Raw genomic sequence first — 24,431 nt, forward strand, 5'->3', positions numbered from 1 at the left:
CAATGGCCGGTCTTCTGGGGTGCTCGTCCAATAAGGGCAATCGGTGAACCAATGCTAAGCTCATTGATATAAAGATGACACAGACTTAGGGTCCTATTACATGGGCCGAATAATGCTGCATTTACACGGAGCGATAATTCCCCCAATCGATCGTTAAACGATTTTGAAGCAACGATTTGGTTTTTATAGAAAAATCGTTAAAAAATGAGTAAGAAAAATCGTTAATGCGATCACATGCGATCAATGCTTTCACACAGGGTGAATCTTTGAAAGACTGCTTACACGAAGCGATCTGCGAATTTTTTAGCGAACGACAAATGACGATTTGAGAACATGTTTAAAGATCAAAATGAACGATTTTTCGCTCGTCACTTGATTGTTCGCTGTGTTTACACGGAACGATTATCGCTCAAATGCGATCGTTATTGCGAAAATTCGAACAGTTATAGTTCTGTGTAAACGCAGCATAAGGCCGAATCATTTTAGTAAACGAACTCCGATCTGCTAGATTGGTGATCGTTTGCTGAGCCTATTGCAAGGCCCAATAATTGGGCAGTAAGGGCTGCGTGGACATCGTTAGCCCAAACACCCAACACCTTACCTCTCCCGGTCTTCTCTCCTGTGCTCCCGGTCCTGGCAGCAGCAGCAGCAGCATCTGAGCAGCAGCATCTGAGCGGCCTGTCAGCTGACAGGCCGCTCAGCCAAAGACAGGCCGGGATGTCAGCTGACAGGCCGCTCAGCCAAACACAGGCGGGATGTCAACTGACAGGCCGCTCAGCCAAAGACAGGCCGGGATGTCAGCTGACAGGCCGCTCAGCCGAACTCAGCTGACAGGACGCTCAGACGCTGCAGCCACCGGGAGTGGGGAGAGGTAAGGTATCAGGTGTTCAGAGAAATATTAGCCATCGGTCGGGCATCGCTATTACACATAGCAATGCACAGTCGGTGCCCGGTGATTTTAGGTCCAAACCTAAATCAACGATCAGCTGAATATCGTTGTCATCAACTGATTGTTGATCTATTACACGTTGATCTATTACATGGAGTGATAAACCTCCGAATCGGCCCAATTATCGCTCCATGTAATAGGCCGATTATTGCTCCATGTAATAGGGCCCTTAAAGTGGTTGCTTTGGTCTCCAAATTCTCCAGATTTCAATCTGCTTGAGCATCTGTAGAATGTGCTGAGAAAACAAGTCTGAGCCATTAAGGCCCCATCATATAATATACAGGACTTAATCCAAGATGACATGGAGGTTTATGACTACATTCAGCATCAAGTTAAAGGGGTACTCCAAAGAAAAAATCCCCATAGAAAACCTCTCCTGCTCTGGACAGTTCCTGACACGGTAAGAGGTGGCACTGTGTCATACTAGAGAGAATACACCACTTCTGCAGGGCATACAGCAGCTGATAAGTATCGGAAGACTTGAGATTTGAAATTACAAATCTATACAACTTTTTGAAACCAGTTCATCTGAAAGAAAAAGATTTTCACCGGAGAACCCCTTTAAAATCAATTTGACCTTAAAAAAAATTTTTAATGTTTAATTTTGCAACAAAGTATTCAGAACTGTATATGACCCAAATTTACTGTCAGGACATATAATATTCCTCCCATCAGACGGAGAACAATCCCTTGTAACATTGTCCTCTCGGCTTCATTTATTCATAATTTGCTTTAATATCAAAAAGTTTGGCGATAATAAAGCTATGAAGCGCGGAGGTGACAGGCAGCGCCGCTAATGAAGGAAAATAACAGATTTGGCGCCGGCTGTACGGGGAGGAAGGAAAGAGTTACTGCTTCTCTGGGCTTTTTCTCCCCCCCCCCCCCCCCCCCCCCCCCCCGCCCCCCTCTCAGAGTCAGCTGGTGGCTCAGGCGCAGGGAGCTGGCCAAATGCTGAAAATGCTTTGAATTCTTGCTGCTGTCCAATATCCCCGCTATAAGCTCCTTAATATCTGGGAGAGAAGATGAATCCTCGCTTTGGATGTCACTGATGGAGGTGGGAAGCAGCAGAGAGGATGCAGGCAGAAAGACAAGCCGGCTGCTTCTATAGTGCTAGATCTGCTGTGAACCAGGGAAGCTGTCAGGAGCTATTCAGTGACATGGGGAGCTGTCAGGTGACATGGGGAGCTGTCAGACGCATCTGTTTACATTGTCATCTTCACATCAGACACGTCCATAAGTGCTCCTGCGCTATAGCGCCGCTCCCATAAGACGCCTTAATGATTCCGGAAAACATCTGATGACCTTTTGTCTGAGTCTCGGCAGGAGATTTCTAAACTTCCACTAGACGACAATGCTCGTATATAGTTTTAATTGTCCATTTTTAACGCTGAACCATTTACACCCTGCGGAAAATTTTCAGAACAAAATCACTAAAAAAAAAATGCAGAAAATTCTGCAGCGGAGTCATTATGCCGAAAACAACGTATCTGGTCTAAAATATGAAAAAAAGAAACAAAAAAAAACAAAAAAAAACAATCCCCTGCCAATCTCTGTATACTCATCCTGGAGCAAAGAAGCATGTTAAAGGGGTACTCCAGAGAAACAAAAAAAATTCAAATCACCTGGTGCCTGAAAGTTACATAGATTTGTAATTTAATTGTATTTAAGAATCTCAACTCTTCCAGTACTTATCAGCTGTCGTATGTTCTGCGGGAAGTGGTATATTCTTTCCAATCTGACACAGTGATCTCTGCTGCCACCTCTTTCCATGTCCAGAGCAGTAGCAAATCCCCATAGAAAACCTCTCCTGCTCTGGACAGTTCCTGACATGGACAGAGGTGGCAGCAGAGAGCACTGTGTCAGACTGGAAAGAAAGCACCACTTCTTGTAGGACATACAGCAGCTGATAAGTACTGGAAGACTGGAGATTTTTAAATAGAAGTACCCCTTTAACAAGTTTTACTGCTACATTGACGCCTCATCACGCCCCTGCAAGCTCCCCCAGCCTGCCCATCGGGCGAGCCAGGCGTACGCCATGGAGAAGTGGGAAATCTGGCGTACTGTTCATAAATCCCCCCCATGTGACTGGCACACCAAACAGGAAAGCACAGGAGTGCCTGCACCCTTTACCGCCAAAATCATTGTATCCAAATAATGAACACGATATGAAAGAATATAAGAAAATGTTTGTGCACTTTGGGTTCTAGGATAATTCAGGGAAATGTAATATTCAACTGGGAAACATGAAATGGTAAAATCGGCAACTGATGAGGAGTAGAAAACAGAATGTAAAATCCATTGAAATGTCACAAGGATTAAGGAAGGTACTCAGGGTTTAGAAGTAGAAAAATAATGTTCTAGTATAACAGAATCCCTTCAAGTAATGTAGAAAAAGAAAAGCACTCCCTGTAACAGTTTCCTTCTAGGCATCTCTATTCTTCTACTAATAATAATTGGCGCTCAAGACTTTACCGATGCTATCTCAACCTGGCTTAGAAAAAAGTTATACTTACCTGTCCAGGAAGTAGTGTATTCTTTTCATCCGGACACAGTGCTCTCTGCTGCCACCTCTGTCCAAAGCAGGAGAGGTTTTCTATAGGAATTTGCTGCTGCTCTGGACAGTTCCTGACATGGACAGAGGTGGCAGCAGAGAGCACTGCGTCATACTGGAAAGAATACATCACTTCCTGCAGTACATACTGCAGCTGATAAGTACTGGAAAACTTTTGTCTTTTTCTTTTTTAGAGAGAGAAGTAATTTACAAATCTGTATAACTTTCAGACACCAGTTGATTTAAATTTTTTTTCTTAACTGGATTACTCCTTTAAGATGCAAAATCCAGCTGTCAGCTACAGAGCAGCTCTACGGCTGCAGGTTCTTTAGGGGGAGAGATTGACGTGGCGGCAGCAATGCCACTCATCTCCTACAGTATGTCCTCCCACACATTATAGTACATGCAAACAAGAGACAATTACTGCCCGCAGTGGTGACCTAGAATCTGGAGCGGACTGGCATGGGACAAGTAAATAGAACAGGTTTATTTTAAGGTCTAGTGCTGGTCAAGCCCTTCAAAATATTATAATATATATATATATATATATATATATATATATAATAGGGAAGGGGTTGGAATTACTAAGACGGGGGGTTAACATTCTTAAAGGGAAACTAACAGCAGGGTAGAAGACTCTAACCCAGGCAGGGAACCTTGGCTCGCCAAGTGTTGCAAAACTACAACTCCCATCATGCCTGGACAGCCAAAGCTTTAGCTTTGGCTGTCCAGACATGATGGGAGTTGTAGTTATATATCTATCTGGCGTCCTGCAGTGATGGAGTGACACCATTGCTGAGCCCCACCTCAATATTGGTGGAGTCGATCGGCGCACCCCTTCTCCATTATACATGTTGTAGTATGGTTTCCGCTCACTGTCCTACATGTATACAGCTTGTATTGCTGTTTTTCTCTTAATTAAATCCATTGAATTCACACCAGACTATAATACGGGCACCGCAGGCAGAGTTTTCACACCTAGCATTTACAGTCACTACCTATTAAAATCACTTCTAGAAATGACTTCCTTCAGTATCGTACCCTCGAGGAATCAACAGTAAACAGAAAGAGTAGGATCGGCACAGCTCATCCCTTCACTATGTAGGATGGTATAGTGCAGGGCTAGCTGGGTGCAGTAGTGCGTTGCATATGTCACATGGCAGGGTGGCGCTGCTAGCCTAATGTCTATACCAGAGCTTCTCAAACTCTTTCTACTGAAGCCTCACCCAACAGACCAAGGCAATGCCAGACTGACCAAGAGGGTGCCTGGGCCTCACCATCTGTGGTGAAAGTCCATTTAATGCTAGGGCTAGCTCTTACCCATCTCCCAAGCTCTATATTTTAATAAAGTAAGTACAAAACTTAATAGTGTTGCTAAAATGGAGATTTTAGCAAACAGCAAAAGGACTGTGCTGATCATAGTTACTTTAGTGAAAACTGGCTCCTCAGCTGGGCCTCACCAACAACTAGGGGGCGCCTCACAGTTTGAGAAACACTGGTCTATAGGTTATCCACACTCTTCTTGAGTTATACAAAGTGCAAGTGAATGAGAACTGTTAACTACAATGAACAGGTCTTGTTCAAAAATACAAGAATCATATATCCCTTATGGCACAAGGTTTAAAGGGGTACTTCGCTAAAAAAAATAAAATATTATTATTAAAAATAATATATATATATCAGCTAGTGTCAAAAAGTTACAGATTTGTAAATTACTTCTCAAGTCTTCCAGTACTTATCAGCTGCTGTATGTCCTGCAGGGAGTGGTGCATTCTTTCCAGTCTGACACAGTGCTCTCTGCTGCCACCTCTGTCCATGTCAGGAACTGTCCAGAGCAGGAGAAAATCCCCATAGGAAACTTTGCCTGCTCTGAACAGCTACTGTTACAGACAGAGGTGGCAGCAGAGATCTCTGTGTCAGACTCGAAAAAAATACACCACTTCCTGCAGGACATACAGCAGAGGGTAAGTACTGGAATATTGGAGATTTTTAAATGACAGCAGAGAGCACTGTGTCAGACTGAAAATAAAACATTTCCTGCAGGAAATACAGCAGCTATGGGAAGACTTGAGATTTTTTTAATAAAAGTAAATTACAAATCTATATTTGAAAGAAAAAGATTTTCGCTGGAGTCCCCCTTTAAAGGTGTTATCCAGCGCTACAAAAACATGGCCACTTTTCCCCCCTCTCTTTTCTCCAGGTCAGGTGTGGTTTGCAATTAAGCTACATTTACTTCAATGGAACTGAGGTTGAAACCCCACCCAAACTGTAGACAAGAGAGAGGGAAAAGTAGCCATGTTTTTGTAGTGCTGGATAACCCCTTTAAGCATATTCGGTGCTCCCATTCCATCAATTCCAGGACTTATATACACTGCTCCATTGTTGCTGTCAAAAATGATGGAAGCCTTTACGGCTGTCACCATTATAAGACAATTAGCGCTTGTGTCCATCATATCACCGCTCCAGTGTGAATATAAGCCGCGATACTGGTGTGAACAGAGCCGGAGAATGAACGGATACATCTGCTTCCCCACTTACACAGAAGACATTAGAGGCATTCATCTCCAGCACGGATCCTCGGAAGTGGAATACACAGGCTGAATGATTAAGCGGCAGGAAAATAAGGGTATGAGGAAGACGAACCTCCTTCTCCCTAATAATGATAGTGTAGATAGGATACAATGACAGGCAGCTGCTCAGGGGTGGACATGAAAGCCGGCTAAATGTCATCCATGATCCCAAGACTTCTATAACCCCCTCCTTATTATATGGCTGCTTATTGCATCTACATTTCATATACTCCAAAGCGAAGACGCAGGCTAATGTCTCCAGAATCAATAGCAGCGGAAAGTGATCCATGTTACATCATCTGCTGGAGGCAGGACACACATGAAATATACATGCTCTGTGCCTGACTGGCAATCCGCCAGCTCCCAATCTGTCCACGGATATGCGGCAAACGCCAGTAATTCCTATGTAGAGAGCCGAGCCGTAATTAACGCCGCAGATGATACACAATGTAGTGTGACATTCGGCCCATGCATCTTTCATGTGCATCTAGTACAGAAGGAAGGGAAATCTTTCTTATGCTATAGAGGATTCTCACTGGATTTGGCAATTATTCCGGTTCTTTTAAGGTCTGAGTGATCACAGTAAAAAGGGGGGAGTAGTCAGGAAAACATCTAGGCCGGGGAATATTTACCAAACATGGTGTAAAGTGAAACTGGCTCAGTTGCCCCTAGCAACCAATCAGATTTCACCTTTCATTCCTCACAGACTCTTTGGAAAATGAAAGGTGGAATCTGATTGGTTGCTAGGGGCGACTGAGCCAGTTTCACTTTACACCATGTTTGATAAATCTCCCCCATAACATCTTTAAAAGGGCTCAGACTGACTTAAAAGGGCAAATTAACAGTTTAAAGGAGTATTTTCACCACCTAAACATTTGTTAGGAGATGGGAAATGCAAAAGAAAGCAATTTTGCAAATGCATTGGATTAGCAAATTTGCTTTCTTTGGAAGATTGGTCCCTCTGTTTCGCTGTCATGTTAAAGGGGTGCTCCGGCAAAAATCTTTTCCTTTCAAATCAACTGATTTCAGAAAGTTATATAGATTTGTAATTTGCTTCTATATAATAAATCTCAAGTCTTTCCATACTTATCAGCTGCTGTATGTCCTGCAGGAAGTAATGTATTTTTTGCAGTCTGACACAGTGCTCTCTGCTGCCATCTCTGTCCATGTCAGGAACTGTCCAGAGCAGTAGCAAATCCCCATAGAAAACTCTGGACAGTTCCTGACATGGACAGAGGTGGCAGCAGAGAGCACTGTGTCAGACTGGAAAGAATACACCACTTCCTGCAGGGCATATAGCAGCTGATAAGTACTGGAAGACTTGAGATTTTTTAAATAGAAGTAAATTACAAATCTATATAACTTTCTGAAACCAGTTGATTTGAGAGAATAAAAAAAAAATTCCATCCTTCCTGTATGCGGCATTCCTACTATATGGTTGGCATTTCATCTGAAAGGCTGGCACATTATATCACCATTGTAGAGATACTATACGGCCAGCTGCAGCTTCCACGGTTTCTCTTGCAGAAGGGGTTGCTGTGAGGATACAGCCACTTTAGTAAAAATGCAGTCTATGATAGCGGAGTACTGCTCTTAGAGGACACGACGCCGCTATGGATATATATATATACATAGGAAATCTAAAAATAACATGAGATGAAACTCAATGGCAGATCCCTTCCCGCCGCCACTATCAAAGCATTCCAATACAGAAAGGGACCGATAGGATAGAATGACATCCATGAACACCTTCATATGTTATCACAACGGTAGCAAGAACAATAGCTAGACCACCCAAAAACACTATTCCCTTATCTCCAACACACTACATAAAGTCAATCCTAAAGTCTTAGGGTGTTATTACCCGGCCCAATAATAACTGTAAACAAGTGCCGATCTGCTAGATCGGCGCTCGTTTACTGGGCCTATTATGGTGCATTTACACAGAGAGATTTATCTGACAGATTTTGGAAGCCAAAGCCAGAAATGGAATTGAAAAGAGCAGAAATCTCAGTCTTTCCTTTAAGACCTGTTCCCTGTTTATGGTCTGTTCCTGGCTTTGGCTTCAAAGATCTGTCAGATAAATCTGTCTGTGTAAACGCACCATTACACAGCCCGATAATCGTTTAACAAGGGCTGCATGGACATCGTTATCGATGTCCTTGCAGCCCTTGCTTAAACTGCATACATTACCTATCCATGGTCCAGGGCTCCTCTTGCGGTCTGCTTCTCCCCAGGTCCCGTGCGCTGCAGCTTCAGAGCAGCCTGTCTTAGCTGACAGGCCGCTCAGCCAATCAGTAGCCGCGGCGGTCCCGGACAGTGATTGGCTTAGCGGCCTGTCAGCTCAGACAAGCCGCTCTGAAGCTGCAGCGCGTGGGACCCGGGGAGAACCAAAGCAGAAGAGGAGCCCTGCAGCATGGATAGGTAATGTATACAGTTTGCAAATCGTCAGGCGCTGGCCACGCATCGCTATTACACGTAGCGATGCGCGGTCGGTGCCCGACAATTATAGGTCTATACCTATATCAACGATCAGCTGATGACCGTTGTCATGATGGCCAGACATGATGGGAGTTGTAGTTTTGCAACAGCTGGAGAGCCAAGGTTTCCTACCCCTGACTTATGACTGTACCACCCGCTCCGGTCTGCTACCGCTACCTCCACTATTCAAAGAAATCTTATCTGTATCAATGAGAAGGTAAGCAGAAACTAGACGGGTGGCCTAGGATATAGTATATCTGGGCACCATCGCACTGGCCGCTGCAGACAAGTGAGGAGATGTAAATAAGGTTTATTGGTTTAGAAGGTAATGGAATGTAATTGGATTGAGAGCTGGTTCCACCACTATCTCCGGCAAGTTGTGGTTAATGATTCATGCTCTGAATACAAGTGCACTACCTGGCCGTTCAATGCTAGTGGCAAATGTCATAGCAGTTTTGATAAAAAAAAATAAATTAAAAAAAAGTAAAAAAAAAAACGTGAACTATGACAGGTTAGTATTAATAATATGAATCTTCTACAGCTAGTTATGGGTTGGGAGGGAAGAGATTACTGTAATTACAATCCAATGATGCCACACAGTGTGGTGGGTATTTCTGCAATGACCTATTTCCCTAGATGACACAGTACCCCCATCTCTCCTCTGTATATTACGCTTTTGTGTCTTGAAGACTAAACACATATGTTTGGGAAACAGACCGGACGTGGTCACTGGTAGACTAGATGGTCTGTTAGACGGCCACTGTCATTACGAGAAACCCTTGATATCTCAAAGAGACATTTTAAAAGTTTCGATCTCTAGAACGAACTGGGAGAAGTGCATGGTAATGGTGCGTTCACACGGAACGATTATCGTTCGAATTTTTCGCAATAACGATCACATTTGAGCGATAATCGCTCCGTGTAAACACAGCAAACGATCAAGCGATGAGCGAGAAATCGACATTCTCAAATCGTCGTTGGTCGTTCGCTAAACATTCGCAGATCCCTTCGTGTAAACAGTCCTTCAAAGATTCCCCCCTAGTGTGAGATAGGCTGAAGCGATCTTAAAAAAAAAAAAAAAACGCAAAATGATTTTTCTAACAAATTTTCTAACGATTTTTCTAATGATTTATTTGTCTAAATGCTGATCGTTATAAAAAGCAAATTGTTGCTTTAAAAACGTTAAACGATCGATTGGGCGAATTATCGCTTTGTGTAGACGGACCATTAGGGTCCTATTAGACTAAGCGATTTTTAATGAATTAGCGATAAACGATGGCAAATGAGATTGTTTATCGGTAACCTGAAATCATCCACCATATTACACAGAATGATAGTTGTGATGCTGCGTTTACACGAAACGATTAACTATTTCGAAGTAACAATTTGGCTTTTATAACAATCACGGTTTAGAATAAAATTCGTAAGAAAAATCGTTATTGAGATAGTTTTTACGATTGTTTAAGCCCATCTTTCACATAGGGTAAATCTGTGAAAGACTGTTTACACAAAGCGATCTGCGAATGTTTAGCGAACAACGAAGGACGATTTGAGAACATGTTGAAAGATCAAAATGAACGATTTCGCGCTCGTCACTTGATCATTCACTGTGTTTACACAAGCCGATTATCGATCAAATGCGATCGCTATTCCGAAAATTTGAACGATAATCGTTCCAACCCAGATGTGTAATTACAGCGAACTATTAACAATGATTTTAGGGTCAGATCTAAATCAACAATCAATGACACAAGAACGATTTTTCGATTGCTGTCTGCAATTACACGGATCAATTATCGTTTTAATTCAAACAATATAATGATTTTCTGCACGATAATCATCCCGTGTAATAGGGCCCTTACGCCGACTCTGTGTCACATGACCACGACGGGACTGTCTACGGGACAGCCAAGTAGGCACAGAGCAGACGCACGCTTTTGGGCACTTATTCTAGTGATCGGCCTTGGTCAGAACACTCAGCCCCGACAATAAAAATTTTTGACATGTAGTGTTGAGCAGAGTTGTTCATGTTCCCCCATGTTCTATAAACCTCACCGATCGACATTTGACTCCTGACATCTGGAGAAGTTGGAAGCCACTCTAGGACTGCCAGGAAAACATGGATATAGCCTATGGCTGTATCAATGTTTTCCTAGGGTGGCATGTAACGCCAGGAGTCAGATGCTGAGCGGTCGGGTCCAGAGAACGTTGCCGAACCTAAAGAGTTTGGGTACTATAACACAGAACGATAACAGAATTATCGTTCTGTGTAATAAAGACAACGATCAGCCAATGATCGTTGTCATCGGCTGATCGTTGATATAGGTTCTGACCTATAATTGTCAGGCGCCGACCGCGTACCGCTACGTGTAATAGCGGTGTGCGACCGGCAACTGACGACATACATTACCTATCCAGGCTGCAGGGCTCCTCTTCCTCTGTGCTTCTCCCCAGGTCCTGCGCGCTCCAGCTTCAGAGCAGCCTGTCTCAGCTGACAGGCCGCTCAGCCAATCACTGTCCGGGACCGCCGCGGCCACTGAGTGGCTGAGTGGCCTGTCAGCTGAGACAGGCTGCTCTGAAGCTCGAGCGCGCTGATCCGGGGAGAAGCACAGAGGAAGAGGAGACCTGCAGCCTGGATAGGTAATGTATAACGTTTAAACAAGGGCTGCAAGGACATCGGTAACGATGTCCCTGCAGCCCTTGTTAAATGATTATCGGGCCGTGTAATAGGCCCAGTAAACGAGCGCCGATCTAGCAGATTGGCGCTCGTTTACATTTATTATCAGGCCCCCAACGGCCCATCTAATAGTACCCTTTGGCAACTCCGCCAAACACTAGTCCCTAGGACAGGCATACTTTTAAAGGGGTTATCCAGCACTACAAAAACATGGCCACTTTCCCCCTACTGTTGTCTCCAGTTTGGGTGCAGGTTTTGAAACTCAGTTCCATAGAAGTAAATGGAGCTTAATTGCAAACTGCACCTGAACTGGAGACAACAGTAGGGGGAAAGTGGCCATGTTTTTGTAGCGCTGGATAACCCCTTTAAACTCCATTCACTTCAATGGAACTGAGCAGCAAAACCCCACCCAAGCTGGAGACAAGAGTTGTGCTGTCTCTGGAAGAAAGTGGCCATGTTTTTGTAGCGCTGGATAACCCCTTTAAGTCTATACCTTTGTAAAGGTATCACATTCCATACTGGGGACATCATATCATATGATACATATAAATACATGTATCTGTTCTACAACTCCCTTCCACGTCTCAGTTACAGTGTCAGTGCGAGAACCCTCTGTAACGTAACGCCGGCCTCACTTGTAAGCGAAACCTTTATCTATGTTCTTGCCAGTCGAATCTGGAAGTACACAGGAGATAAGAACCTGATACAATGTATACAGTCCTGCTCTGTGTATGGGTTTACATGAGGAAATTCGGAAGTCCTCGCATAGAATATGGACCCTGCCATTTTGCTAGGATATTGCTCTAATGTCAAATGGGGTTTAGCACATGTTCCCAGAGTTAAAGGGGTACTCCGGTAAAAATCTTTTTCTTTCAAATCAACTGGTTTCAGAAAGTTATATAGATTTGCAATTTACTTCGATTAAAAATCTCAAGTTTTCCTCTACTTTTAAGCTGCTGTATGTCCTACTGGAAGTGATGTATTCTCTCCAGTCTGACACAGTGCTCTCTGCTGCCACCTTTGTCCATGTCAGGGACTGTCCAGAGTGGACAGTTCCTGACATGGACAGAGGTGGCAGCAGAGAGCACTGTGTTAGACGGAAAAAGATTAGTATTAAAAAAGTAAATTACAAATCTATATAACTTTATGAAACCAGTTCATTTGAAGGAGAAATATTTTCGCTAGAGTTCCCCTATAAAACCTGGACGTTTTTACTCACCCCCAGAAATAGCACCTCTCCTGAGTTTGGGTGTGGAGTAGGGATGGTCCGAACCGAGTTCGGTTCGGGTTCGTACGAACCCGAACTCTCGGTAATGATTCCCGCTGTCTGCCCTCTCCGTGCAGCGGGCGGATCCAGCGGGAGGACCGCCTGGAAAACTGGGATACAGCCATAGCCATAGGCTGTATCCCAGTTTTCCTGGCGGTTCTCCCGCTGTATCCACCAGCTCCATGGAGCGGGCAGACAGCGGGAATCTGATGCCGAGCATTCGGGTTCTTACGAACTAGAACCTCGGAGGGTTCGGACCATCCCTAGTGTGGAGTTTTGCTGCTCAGTTCCATTGAAGTAAATGGTGCAGAGCTACAATACCGCACACAACCTGAGGACAGGGGTGGCGCTGTTTTTTGCAAGAAAGTACCTGTGTTTCTTCTAATCCTGGATAACTCTTTAAAAAAAAACATTTGCGTACACCCTCTTTCACCCCGTCAACTTTCATTGATCCATAGTATATCCGAATGTGCACATGTATGGGAGAATCAGGGAGGTTTATTTTCTGACCAAGAGATCAGATGTCCGTGTCTGATCTGATGTGACTGTTTAATAAGGACGGAGGCCGAGTATCCGGCCATGTTGTGGTCATGTAGTTTGCCTGACTGATGGCAGGAGATGTGTCAGGTGAAAGCTCTTTGCTATTTAGCCCGAGGCTTAAACAGCAAGGAGCTATATAAGGGATTCTTGTAAACCCTCGGTCTGACGCAGCACTACTACAGGAACGAGAAATCAATCGCAAGACTGAGTAATTGATAGGTGATTCCTGCAAGCCGCACAGCTTGTCATCCATTTAGAGGAGACTTTTATAGGTCAGCACGTAAGGGGGATGAACTGGAAACTCTCCCTTGCAGAGCTGTACGCTTTATAAATAGTTGCCTGTCACTTTAAATGGACGCTCTACATCTGAGCCACTGCTCAGTGATGTCTGTCTTGACTTTGTATATGTCTATACAGTATATAAAACCCATACCAATGCCGCCATATTGCAACAAAAGGCTTCTGGATTATTAAAGGGGTACTCCAGCAAAAAATCTTTTTCTTTCAAATCAACTGGTTTCAGAAAGTTATATAGATTTGTGATTTACTTCTGTTTAAAAATGTCAAGTCTTCCTATACTTATCAGGTGCTGTGCGTCCTGCAGGAAGTGGTGTTTTCTTTCCAGTCTGACACAGTGCTCTCTGCTGCCACCTCTGTCCGTGTCAGGAACTGTCCAGAGCAGCAGCAAATCCCCATAGAAATCTTCTCCTGCTTACTTCTTAAAGGGGTAGTTCGGCGGGGGGGCATTTTTTTTCTGACACCGGGGAGGAGGTGGCTTAGGGAAACGACATCCACTCACATCCCCGGTTCCAGCGGCGGGTCCCGCATTGCGGCGCTCCAGTTCCCGGGTGCTTCCTGGTGTCTGACGCGGGCCCGAGACGATACGTCCCAGACGAACAGGAGGGTGTACTGGCATTGCTCCAGGAGGAGTCTATGGTGAGGCCAAGGTGCTTTACAACCATACTAAAGGAGTGATTTGGCCTCCTAAAGAAAGAGTGTGGATACAGCCTTGACCATTGCCGATGATATATCCACAACTGGGAAATCCAGTAAGAAATGGACTCTATGGACGAGATTTATCAGACATAGTGTAAAGTGAAACTGGCTCAGTTACCCCTAGCAACCAATCAGATTTCACCTTTTATTCCTCACAGACTCTTTGGAAAATGAAAGGTGGAATCTGATTGGTTGCTAGGGGCAACTGAGCCAGATTCACTTTACACCATGTTTGATAAATCTGTGTTTTCCCCACAAGTTTTGCCCGGGAAACCCCTTTAAGCACAGCCCCACCCCCCTTCCTACACCTTTGATAATTACGGCGCATACTTGCCAAAAAGTTGCACATTTTTTGCACCAGATGCAGCGTTGATAAATTTCCCCTCTAAGTGCTCCCAAACCTCGTCTCTTTGTCTTCCTATTTTCCACAACCTTAAAAAAGTCATCAAAAAGCGAACAGATCTGTCGGTCTGTGCGGTGACAGAGTGAAGAGGATAATGATTTAATAAAAAATGAGGCTATTTGCACAGATATCAAGGACAGATATGACTCGGCTTTGGCAGCCGTCGCTGTCTAAGACCTTGTTCACATCAAGTTAATGGCCTCAGTCTGACATATACACCACTAAAAGCTAGCGATGCATACCTCCAGCAGAAGCCTGTATCATAGCTCATGTATAGGCATACATAAAGATGCAGCTACTGGGCTTTCCAGACATATATTTTCCAGTACAACTATGTATACCGGCCAAAAAGAAGCTGAAAGGACACTATGGACACACATATAGCATGTACATCATGGACACACATATAGCATGTACATTATGGACACATATATAGCATGTATATAAGTATGTACATATAGTATGTACACACATACAGCATGTACATAATGGACACACATATAGCATGTACATTATGGACACACACATATAGCATGTACATTATGGACACACATATAGCATGTACATTATGGACACACATATAGCATGTACATCACGGACACATATATAGCATGTACATTATGGACACACATATAGCATGTACTTCATGGACACACATATAGCATGTACATCATGGACACACATATAGCATGTACATTATGGACACACATATAGCATGTACATCATGGACACACATATAGCATGTACATCATGGACACACATATAGCATGTACAAATATGTAGCATGTACATCATAATAGTTGTGCAACCGATGATTGATTAAAGGGGTACTCTGGCGATGATATATAGAAAATAATAAAGATGTGTTATGCATACCTCTCTACACTTCCCTGGTGTCTGCAGCTGCACCCATCTCTGCAGTGACAGCCTGCTCAGCCAATCACTGATTGCGGCGCTGTCCCATCTCAGTAAGTGATTGGCTGAGCAGGCTGTCACTGCAGAGACAAGTTTGGCAGCGGCTGCAGTCAGCTGGGGACACAGAGACAGGAGGACAATAGGAGAGCACTGAGAGGTAAGTATAACAAATCTTTATTATTTTACCCCTTTAAAGCAAAGGCTGCACGGACATCGCTTACCACTTTTGAGCAGTGTAATAAGCTTGTTAAGTGAGCACCGATCTAGCAGACTGGCGCTCGCTTACCCCGCACATCGCTGCCATCTAATACGGCCTTTGGATATGATGCCCCCTACTGTTCATTTGTTTCCCTCTCATAATGTCCACATAATGGGATTAACAAATAACTATTACAAACTTGCACCTGATAAAATTGGTTTATATGGCTAGCGCTACAACTATTATATGTAATCCATTTTTACTAAAGGAGAAACCAGGCAGACCTCTTATTTCACAAATACCGGGGAGGATAAAAGAAATAACAGGCCCTCACCTCTCCAACTCCAGTACTAGTGGCCGCATACTGCTGATCTGGTCTGAATGGGGACCCGGGCCGTGACGTGTCAGATCCGTTGGGCCTGTCAGCGACTGAGGTGGGACCCCGCTACGGGGTAAGATTTCCAATAACCATAGCGCTACATTTATTATGAGTTATAGACACTTTTTAGCAGTGACTGACAATGGGGGGTGTGGCTTCTGTAAAGGGGTGTGGCTTAAGATGCGACACCTTGTGCAAAATTCTGGTGCAGTTGAAGCCAAGTGGTAGGTCATGTACCCTGTGCACGAGTAGGATTGTGTGGGTGGAAGGAAGGAGGTGTAAAAATGGGTGGTAGGGTTTGCATCCTGGGCACAGTTAGTCTTGAGGGTGGCAGGGTGTACACATGGGTGGTAGGGCTTGTCCCCTGGGCAAAGTTAGTATTAAGGGGGTGGGAGGGTGTACACATGGGTGGTAGGGCTTGTACCCTGGGCACAATTAGTATTACGGGGGTGGGAGGGTGTACACATGGGTGGTAGGGTTTGTACACTGGGCACAGTTAGTATTATGGGGGTGGGAGGGTGGTCACATGGGTGGTAGGGTTTGTACCCCAGGCACTGTTAGGATTGTAGGGGTGGAAGGAAGGGGGTGTATACATGGGTGGTAGGGTTTCCACCTGGGCACAGTTAGTATTATGAGGGTGGAGGGTGTATACATGGGTGGTAGGGCTTGTACCCCAGGCACTGTTAGTATTACGGGGTGGGAGGGTGTACACATGGGTGGTAGGGCTTGTACAGGCACAGTTAGTATTACGGGGGTGGGAGGGGGTGTACACATGGGTGTTAGGGCTTGTACCCCAGGCACTGTTAGGACTGTGGTAGGGCGAGCAGAGGTGGTGCAGGCTGTGTATGGATGCTGATGCGGCAGATGCCCGATACACTTACAGAATAATGAACTGTAATTGTGCTTGACTGCTGGGCCAGCACATCCACAAATCAGTGCTTTGTAATTGTACCAGTCAGCTGCTGCATAAGCTTGTTTCTTACAGTGACAGAGGTGTTCTTCTAGTATAATAAATTATCTGATGCGGAGTTGGCACCCTTACAGACAGCGAGTCCCACACCCATACTGCGCAGCCTTGGTGCACTACATGTCCTCTCAGACATACCATAGCTGGACGACCCCTATCTTCCTGTCGGCTCGGTGATCACTACTGAGGCTACCTCTTCATTCCTCCTAAACAACACTGGGTGACGTTAATATTTGCAGTGGCGACCTTGGACTCTTTACTTGGCTGACCTTGCATAAAATATTTTAGGTGGTTGTCTGGTGGAATCAAAAAAAAGCCATGAAAAGCTCGGTGCTAAGATAGCTGCACATTTCCCTCTGCACTTCAGTAAGTCCTGGATGTCAAGGAAACTAGTGTTTGTGGGTTTACATGATGGCTGGAGAAAATGGTAGAGCTGGGACGGTGGGCAGACACCACTGCAAACTTGGCCCAAGTGGGTGCAACCGGTGGCTTTGATGGCGCAAAAGAGCCATTGTTCACTCTTGTGCTTTAGGTCGGCTGCCAACATGAGGCCGGGAGTGGACAACAACTTCTGCCACCAACAAACAACAACATCACTCCATCATGTGATCTGCAACATAGCGGGGGAGGAAGAATACCCTACTACATGGAGTGAGAAGGTGAGTTGGTATTATTCGCTCTTTAATAGTGATGAGAGAGAACCTATCTACTAACGTACCTAAGAGGAGGGACCTACTTAACTACTCTGAGAACCTACCTAAGGAGGGGACCTACCTACCTTCTGAGGGTTTGGTGATGGGGGGCACCATTTGTCTTATCTGTCTAGGGCAGGAGGTGGTTTTATTTGCTGTATCTCTTTTTAATGTTGACGAGAGAGGACCTATCTACTAACCTACCCACGAGGAGGGGGAACTCTGAGAACCTACCTAAGGAGGGGACCTACATACGTACTGAGGGTTTGGTGATGGGGGGCACCATTTGTCTTATCTGTTTAGGGTAGTAGGTGGTATTATTTGCTGTAGTTCTTTTCAATGTTGAGAAGAGAGGACCTATCTACCTACCTGAAGGGGGGCACCATATAGTCTTATCTGTCTAGGGAACAAGATGCCTTGTCTCAGCACTAAAGAGACATATCTAGTCACATACCCCTCCATCTTTTGTCTTTTTTACAAGCTGGAACACTATGCGATCAGGGGGAAGGCTTTGCTAGAAAGGTGGCGTGACCTCACACAGCGAGAAAACTGTGCAGAACGTCTAATAAGTACACATCAGTAAGTCGCCTATAATTATTTTTTGCTAAGATTATCATTATAACGGCAAACCCCTTTAATCCTAGTAAGTGCTGAATGTGAGATGGGTTATTAATACTATGGAAATAACCCTGGGGAATAAGGCAGGAAGCCGCGGCATCACTATGGGAATGCTTTCTGAAAACCTATCCTGGAAGTGTAATAACATGACGGCACCCCGCCGTGACTCATTACGGCAGATCCTGCCCTTCAACCATGCGCGGGCTCAGGAAGCGCTCTCATTTTTAGTGTCCTACTCCGTATAAAACCAAGGAATATCATAAAGCGAGGGACTTGCTGCTAAAGGATTAGTAATAAACCGCCAACTCCTCCACCATAGCAACGAGTAAACATAGTAACAGGAGACTGCATAGCAACGCAATGGTCTAGTGACACAATAACACCCTTTACTGTCTTCTGGTGTTCACAGAAAACTATGTCAGATTATTCTATTATTATTCGCTGTATATTTTTATACATATCCTGACAAACCATCCGCATGCATTGGCAATAAGCAATTTCTATAGGTTAAGGTTTACAGTGAAAAATGGGAAGTTGTGGGCCCCATGCGTGTAAAGCCTATAGGAACAATCAGAGCAGTTTCCAGTTTTCCAGATCACTTTAAGGGTATGTTCACACTAAGTTAGGGTGGTATTACACGGGCCGATGGGGGCCCGATAATACCTGTAAACGAGCAGCGATCTGCTAGATCGTTGCTCGTTTACTTGGCCTATTACACGGCCCGATAATCGTTAAACAAGGGCTGCAGGGACATCGTTACCGATGTCCTTGCAGCCTTTGTTTAAACTGTATACATACCTAATCCATGGTCCAGGGTTCCTCTTCTTCTTAACTTCTCCCCGGGTCCGCGCACTTCAGCTTCACAGCGGCTTGTCTCTGCTGACAGGCCGCTCGGCCAATCACTGGCTGCGGCGGTTCCGGCCTGTGATTGGCCGAGGGGCCTGTCAGCTGACACAGGCCGATGAGAAGCCGGAGCGCACGGGACCCGGTAAGAAGCTCTGAGGAAGAGGAACCCTGGACCATGGATTAGGTATGTATTCTTCTTTGCTAATCGTCAGCATCGGCCGCGCACCGTTATTAGACGTAGCGGTGCACGGTCGGCGCCCGGCGATTATAGGTCTGAACTTATATCAACGATCAGCCGATCACAACGATCATCGGCTGATCGTTGTCTTTAGTACACGGAACGATAATCGTCCTAATCGGGCAGATTCGGCCGATTATCGTTCCGTGTAATAGTACCCTAAATCAGGCAGAACTTTTCGAAGCGGAATCCCACTTGTCTCAGTGTGCCATAGCCCGTCTATGGGAGAGAGCGCGCTCCTCCGCTGCCGCCACTCTCCGCTCAAAGAAGTGACATGTCACTTCTACCAGCGGAGAACGGCAGCAGAGGAGGAGCGCGCTCTCCTATAGAGAGGCAGTGTCACACTGAGGCAGGCGGGATTCCGAGGCGGAGAGTTCCGCCGCGGAATTCCACCTGATTTACTAAATGTGAACATACCCTAAGAAATTAAAGCTGCGCCTGAATTGGTTGCCAAGGACAACAAAGTCTAACTTACCATTAGACATCTATGTACCAGGAAAAGTTCAACTGCAGATACCCAATGTTCACACATTTGCAGCAGATTTGATGCTGCAGATATAATTTTTACTTACAGACTAAACACAGCATAAAATCTGCGTCATCAAATCTGCTGCAGATCCTGTACGTGTGAACGCACCCTAAAAAGGTGTTTTCTGGAACTGAAAATTAATGGCCTATACTAAGCATGGGGATTGGCGGAGTCTAAGTTTTGGCCACCCCACCGATCAGCTGATTGCCGTGCTTGTTAAGCGCTGCAGCCTTTTCGTTGCTTACTAAGCACAACTCTGTACATTTATTAACAGCTCAGTGAATAGAACAAACCTCTACAAACAGCAAAGCCACGGGTGTGCCATGATTAGGACGCCCACAGATCCGATATCTATGGCCTATCCTAAGGGTGCACCATCAGCATTAAATCCCTTTAAGAGCTGCAAAACTGTCATAGTTTCTTCTCAGAACAGAAGCCTTACGATGGCGCAAAAGTCATAAAATGGTCAGAAATACTTACAAACTTCTCTCTCAGTGCCTATACCCCGTATGATGCAGTGTTAAACCTTTAAAGAGTCACTGTCGTATTTTTTTTTTTTTTGCAGAAATCAATAGTCCAGGCGATTTTAAGAAACTTTGTAATTGGGTTTATTAGCCAAATCTGCCATTATCTGCATGTAAAAAGCCTTTTCCCAGGTCCCCCCCTCCTTCCTCTTTTTCATCCACTCTGAAAAATCTGAAAATTGTGACTTGTTGCAGGAGACGTCCCCTGTCTGTTCTAGGGAGAGGGGAGGGGGGAGGAGGAAGGAGGGAGTTAGCCGGCAGCAGAAAGCAGATAACAGAGGATTACAGGCACGGAGCTGGGTGACAGCTGTAATCTGAGCTCAGACAGGTCACTGGTGATGGTCAGAACAGATAACGGGTGAGGGATTTGTAGATTAACACTTTGTTGTCCTGTTTTGGTCTTTTCTTTAGCTCTCTCCATAGGAGAACAATGAAGACAGGGGGGAGAGCTTCAAACTGCTTTTTCATGATAAAAATGCATTTTTCGGATAATAAACCCAATTACAAAGTTTCTTAAAATCGCCTGGACTATTGATTTCTGCAAAAAAAAATTTCACGACAGTGACACTTTAAGGAGAGGACTAGTCAACAGATCACCTCAACCCATGCCCTGGACTAGGAGAAACAACAGTGCAGGAGAGTATCCACTAAAGAGCCAAAGAGCTAGGAACTAAACCAGGTGGAGCAAAGTTACTGTAAAAGTCTATGAACTCCATATCGCAGCGCGAGTGTCAGCCAGGGAACCCTCAGCACTCTGCTCATCCCAGGTAACAAGGTTTGAGGCCTGTGTCACCTATTAGTGCGGTTCAGCCAACGCTAGTGAGCATAAGGGGACTCACCACATAAAGACATTAACTTTTTCTAAAGGTTGCTTAAAGGGACTTAAAGGGGTTGTCCAGCGGAAAATTTTTCTTTCAAATTAATTGGTGTCAGAAAGTTATATATATTTGTAATTAACTTCTATTAAAAAATCTCAAGTCTTCCCATACCTATTAGCTGCTGTATGTCCTGCAGGAAGTACTCCTGCTTCCCAATGTGTTAATAAATAGCGGAGAATATTAGGAAATAAGAATTACCGAGTGCTCTGATATATTTATAGAACACGCCTGTCAACTATACTGCTGCGGATATTATAGTGCTAAATTACCACCTGTCAGAGGCAATGCACAAGAACTAGTGTATGTACTTGTACTAGGAGGAACGCTGCCTTAACCTCTCATGCTGACAAGACCTAAATACCCCTCATATAAGTGCACAACCCCCCAGCCATTTTAGTGTCGGGAATTCTGAGTGAAGTAGTAGTACTACCGATTTCACCTTCCATTAAACCTGCTTATTCCACTCAGAAAGTTCATTGAACTCCGCTTTGCTAAATATTCCGGCCATTTTATCAATTGCATCCGGGGATCCATAACGGAGACTAACAGAACGATCGCCCAGATCACAAATTGTCATTGAGAAATATTAAAAACACATTATTTTCTGCCCTCGGAGGTAATTTACACGGCGCATCTGTTCACACAGATATACGCGGGCAGCCGTACGTGTGAGAGACACGCTCACAAATCTCTATTAAATGTGTCACATGAGGGTTTCTACAGAAAGGCGAATGTTATGGAGGTGAGTTAATCCGCCATGCTGTTTATGTTTTGATTAGTACTGAGCTCCCATCCTCTATATCAGGGATACTGAGGTCCGGATCTAGATAGGAAACCCTGGTGTCAGGACCTGGAGTATAGAGATACAGGAGGGAAAGGGAAGAAACGGGAGGGAGATCTGGAGGATAGCAACCTGGGGGAGCAAGGGAAGACGCGGGAGGAGATCTGGTGTATGTGATCCAGGAGGACAAAGGAAGAAGCGGGAGGAGATTTAGTGTATGTGATCTAGAAGAAAAAGGGAAGATGCGGGAGGAGATCTGGTGAATGTGATACAGAAGGACAAGGGAAGAAGCAGGAGGAGATCTGGTGTATGTGATACAGGAAGACAAGGGAAGAAGCGGGAGGAGATCTGGTGTACGTGATCTAGAAGAAGAGAAGACGCGGGGGGAGATCTGGTGTATGTGATCCAGGAGGACAAGGGAAGAAGCAGGAGGAGATCTGGTGAATGTGATACAGAAGGACAAGGGAAGAAGCAGGAGGAGATCTGGTGTATGTGATCTAGAAGAAGAAGGGAAGAAGCGGGAGATCTGGAGGATAGCAATCTGGGGGAGCAAGGGAAGAAGCGGGAGGAGATCTGGTGTATGTGATCCAGGAGGACAAGGAAAGAAGCGGGAGGAGATCTGGTGGATAACAACCTGGGGGAGCAAGGGAAGAAGTGGGAAGAGATCTGGTGTATGTGATCCAAGAGGAAAAGGGAAGGAGCTGGTGGAGATCTAGAGTATGTGATACAGGAAGACAAGGGAAGAAGCGGGAGGAGATCTGGTGTATGTGATCCAAGAGAACAAGGGAAGAATCGGGAGGAGATCTGGAGTATGGTGATCCAAGAGAGAGAGGGAATGTGCAAGAAGAGTCCTGCAGTATGGTGATCCAATAGAGAGAATGTGCAGGAGGAGAGCTGGAGTATGGTGATCCAATAGAGAGAGAATGTGCAGGAGGAGTCCTGAGGTATGGTGATCCAGGAGAGCAGAGAGAAGAAGCAGGAGAGGACCTCTAGTACATTAGATGGGTGGTAAGGAGGAGAGGTTCCGAGCTGATGAAAGAGGACAGACAGCAGCAAGCAGTGCCAGAACATGAGAAATAGCAGCACAGATAGCACCTGTAACTGGCATAATTGTAACCCTTGCCGATTTGCTAATAATTTAACACCAGCCATTGCCTACCCATTAGTACCCATAGTGATATGCTAGGCCAAAGCTCCAACAGTGCCTAGCCAGGACTTGTTCATATATTACCTTCTGCAGTCTATGTACTGGGTAAAGCTCACAATATATAGCCACAAGGCTCCACTCTCCAAAAAGCTGGCAGCACAAACCAGGCCGTATACACACCAGTCCAGTAGAAAGCATTAGTGTCACACTACTCTAACACTCCCATAAAAATGACAAATATACCATGCTTATTTCTGGCACTGAAAGTCGTTTTCCACCAACCAACTGAGAGGCAATTAGAAATAACTCCATTATCACAGCTCCTTAAATAGCGGAGTAGAAAATATCAGGAGTGTCGGCTACTTGGCACCAGCGCCCTGTGTGGCCGCAGCTAAAGATGGTAAGCATGTGAGCTCGCTGAGGTCCATGCCAGACGCCCAGGATCACAACACAGGAAAACTGACAGCTCAGCAAGATAGACATGAATCTACCAATAAGCCATTTTCTATCAATATCTCATGCCATCAATGAAAGGGTAAGAGTAATGCATGCAGAAGTTGGATGCAGCCCCAAGGCTGCCTGGAAACCATTGATACAGTCATAGGCCATAGGTCATATCTATGTTTTCCAGGACTCCCTAGGGCTGCATCCAACTTCTTTAACCACCGGTAACCAAATGCTGCACGCTCAGGTTCAGGCTTGAGATTCACTCATCTCCAGTTACCAAGGGCCTATTATTCGGCTGAATATTGCTCTGTGTAATAGAGAGAATGATCAGCCAATGAGACGATTACTGGCTGATCGTTTCTTTAGGTCCAGATCTAAAATGATTGGGCGTCGGGCGCGCATCGCTACGTGTAATAATTAGAGATGAGCGAACTTTTCAAAAGTTCGTTCCGACCGGACTTCCGGATTTTTAAAAAAAGTTCGGTTCAACCGAATTTCGGATTTCTTCGGATTTCATAGTTTAAAGCATCTATATGATATGGGGGTAGTGTATTTGTTTGAATTTAGGGCTCTACATGTCAGTAAAATTATTATCTTTTCAATATCTCAAAGTCAATTTTTTTTTTTAGACTTCAGTAGTCACCATTACAGGGATATCTGTAGAGCACTTTTTTTTAGAGGTTTATTCTACAGACATGCACGAGGTATATATTTGTGCCTCAGGAAAACACCTATGTCATATACACTCTCGCAAGGGTGCCAGTATAGTACTTGGATATCTGTATAGCACATTTTTGTTCTGTGCACCCTTTGCTGTCCTATGCCTAGTCTATCTAT

At 44.8% G+C, this 24,431-nt stretch overlaps 1 protein-coding gene across 4 annotated transcripts in view; it reads right to left on the minus strand.

The window, feature by feature from the left end:
* FAM78B (family with sequence similarity 78 member B) overlaps positions 1-24,431 on the minus strand; it is a 63,938-nt gene that overhangs the window by 25,416 nt on the left and 14,091 nt on the right. Inside the window, exon 1 of one of the 4 annotated variants that reach the window (XM_069968964.1) lies at positions 6,039-6,401. The exons of the other annotated variants lie outside the window; for them this stretch is intronic. Within the exon in view, the coding sequence (XP_069825065.1) occupies positions 6,039-6,058 (20 nt within the window). The 5' untranslated portion in view covers positions 6,059-6,401. Of the gene's footprint in view, positions 1-6,038; positions 6,402-24,431 lie in introns of those variants that run through there. 4 annotated transcript variants of the gene reach the window in all.

This window comes from Dendropsophus ebraccatus, chromosome 4 (assembly GCF_027789765.1).
Source record: "Dendropsophus ebraccatus isolate aDenEbr1 chromosome 4, aDenEbr1.pat, whole genome shotgun sequence".
NCBI lineage: Eukaryota > Metazoa > Chordata > Amphibia > Anura > Hylidae > Dendropsophus > Dendropsophus ebraccatus.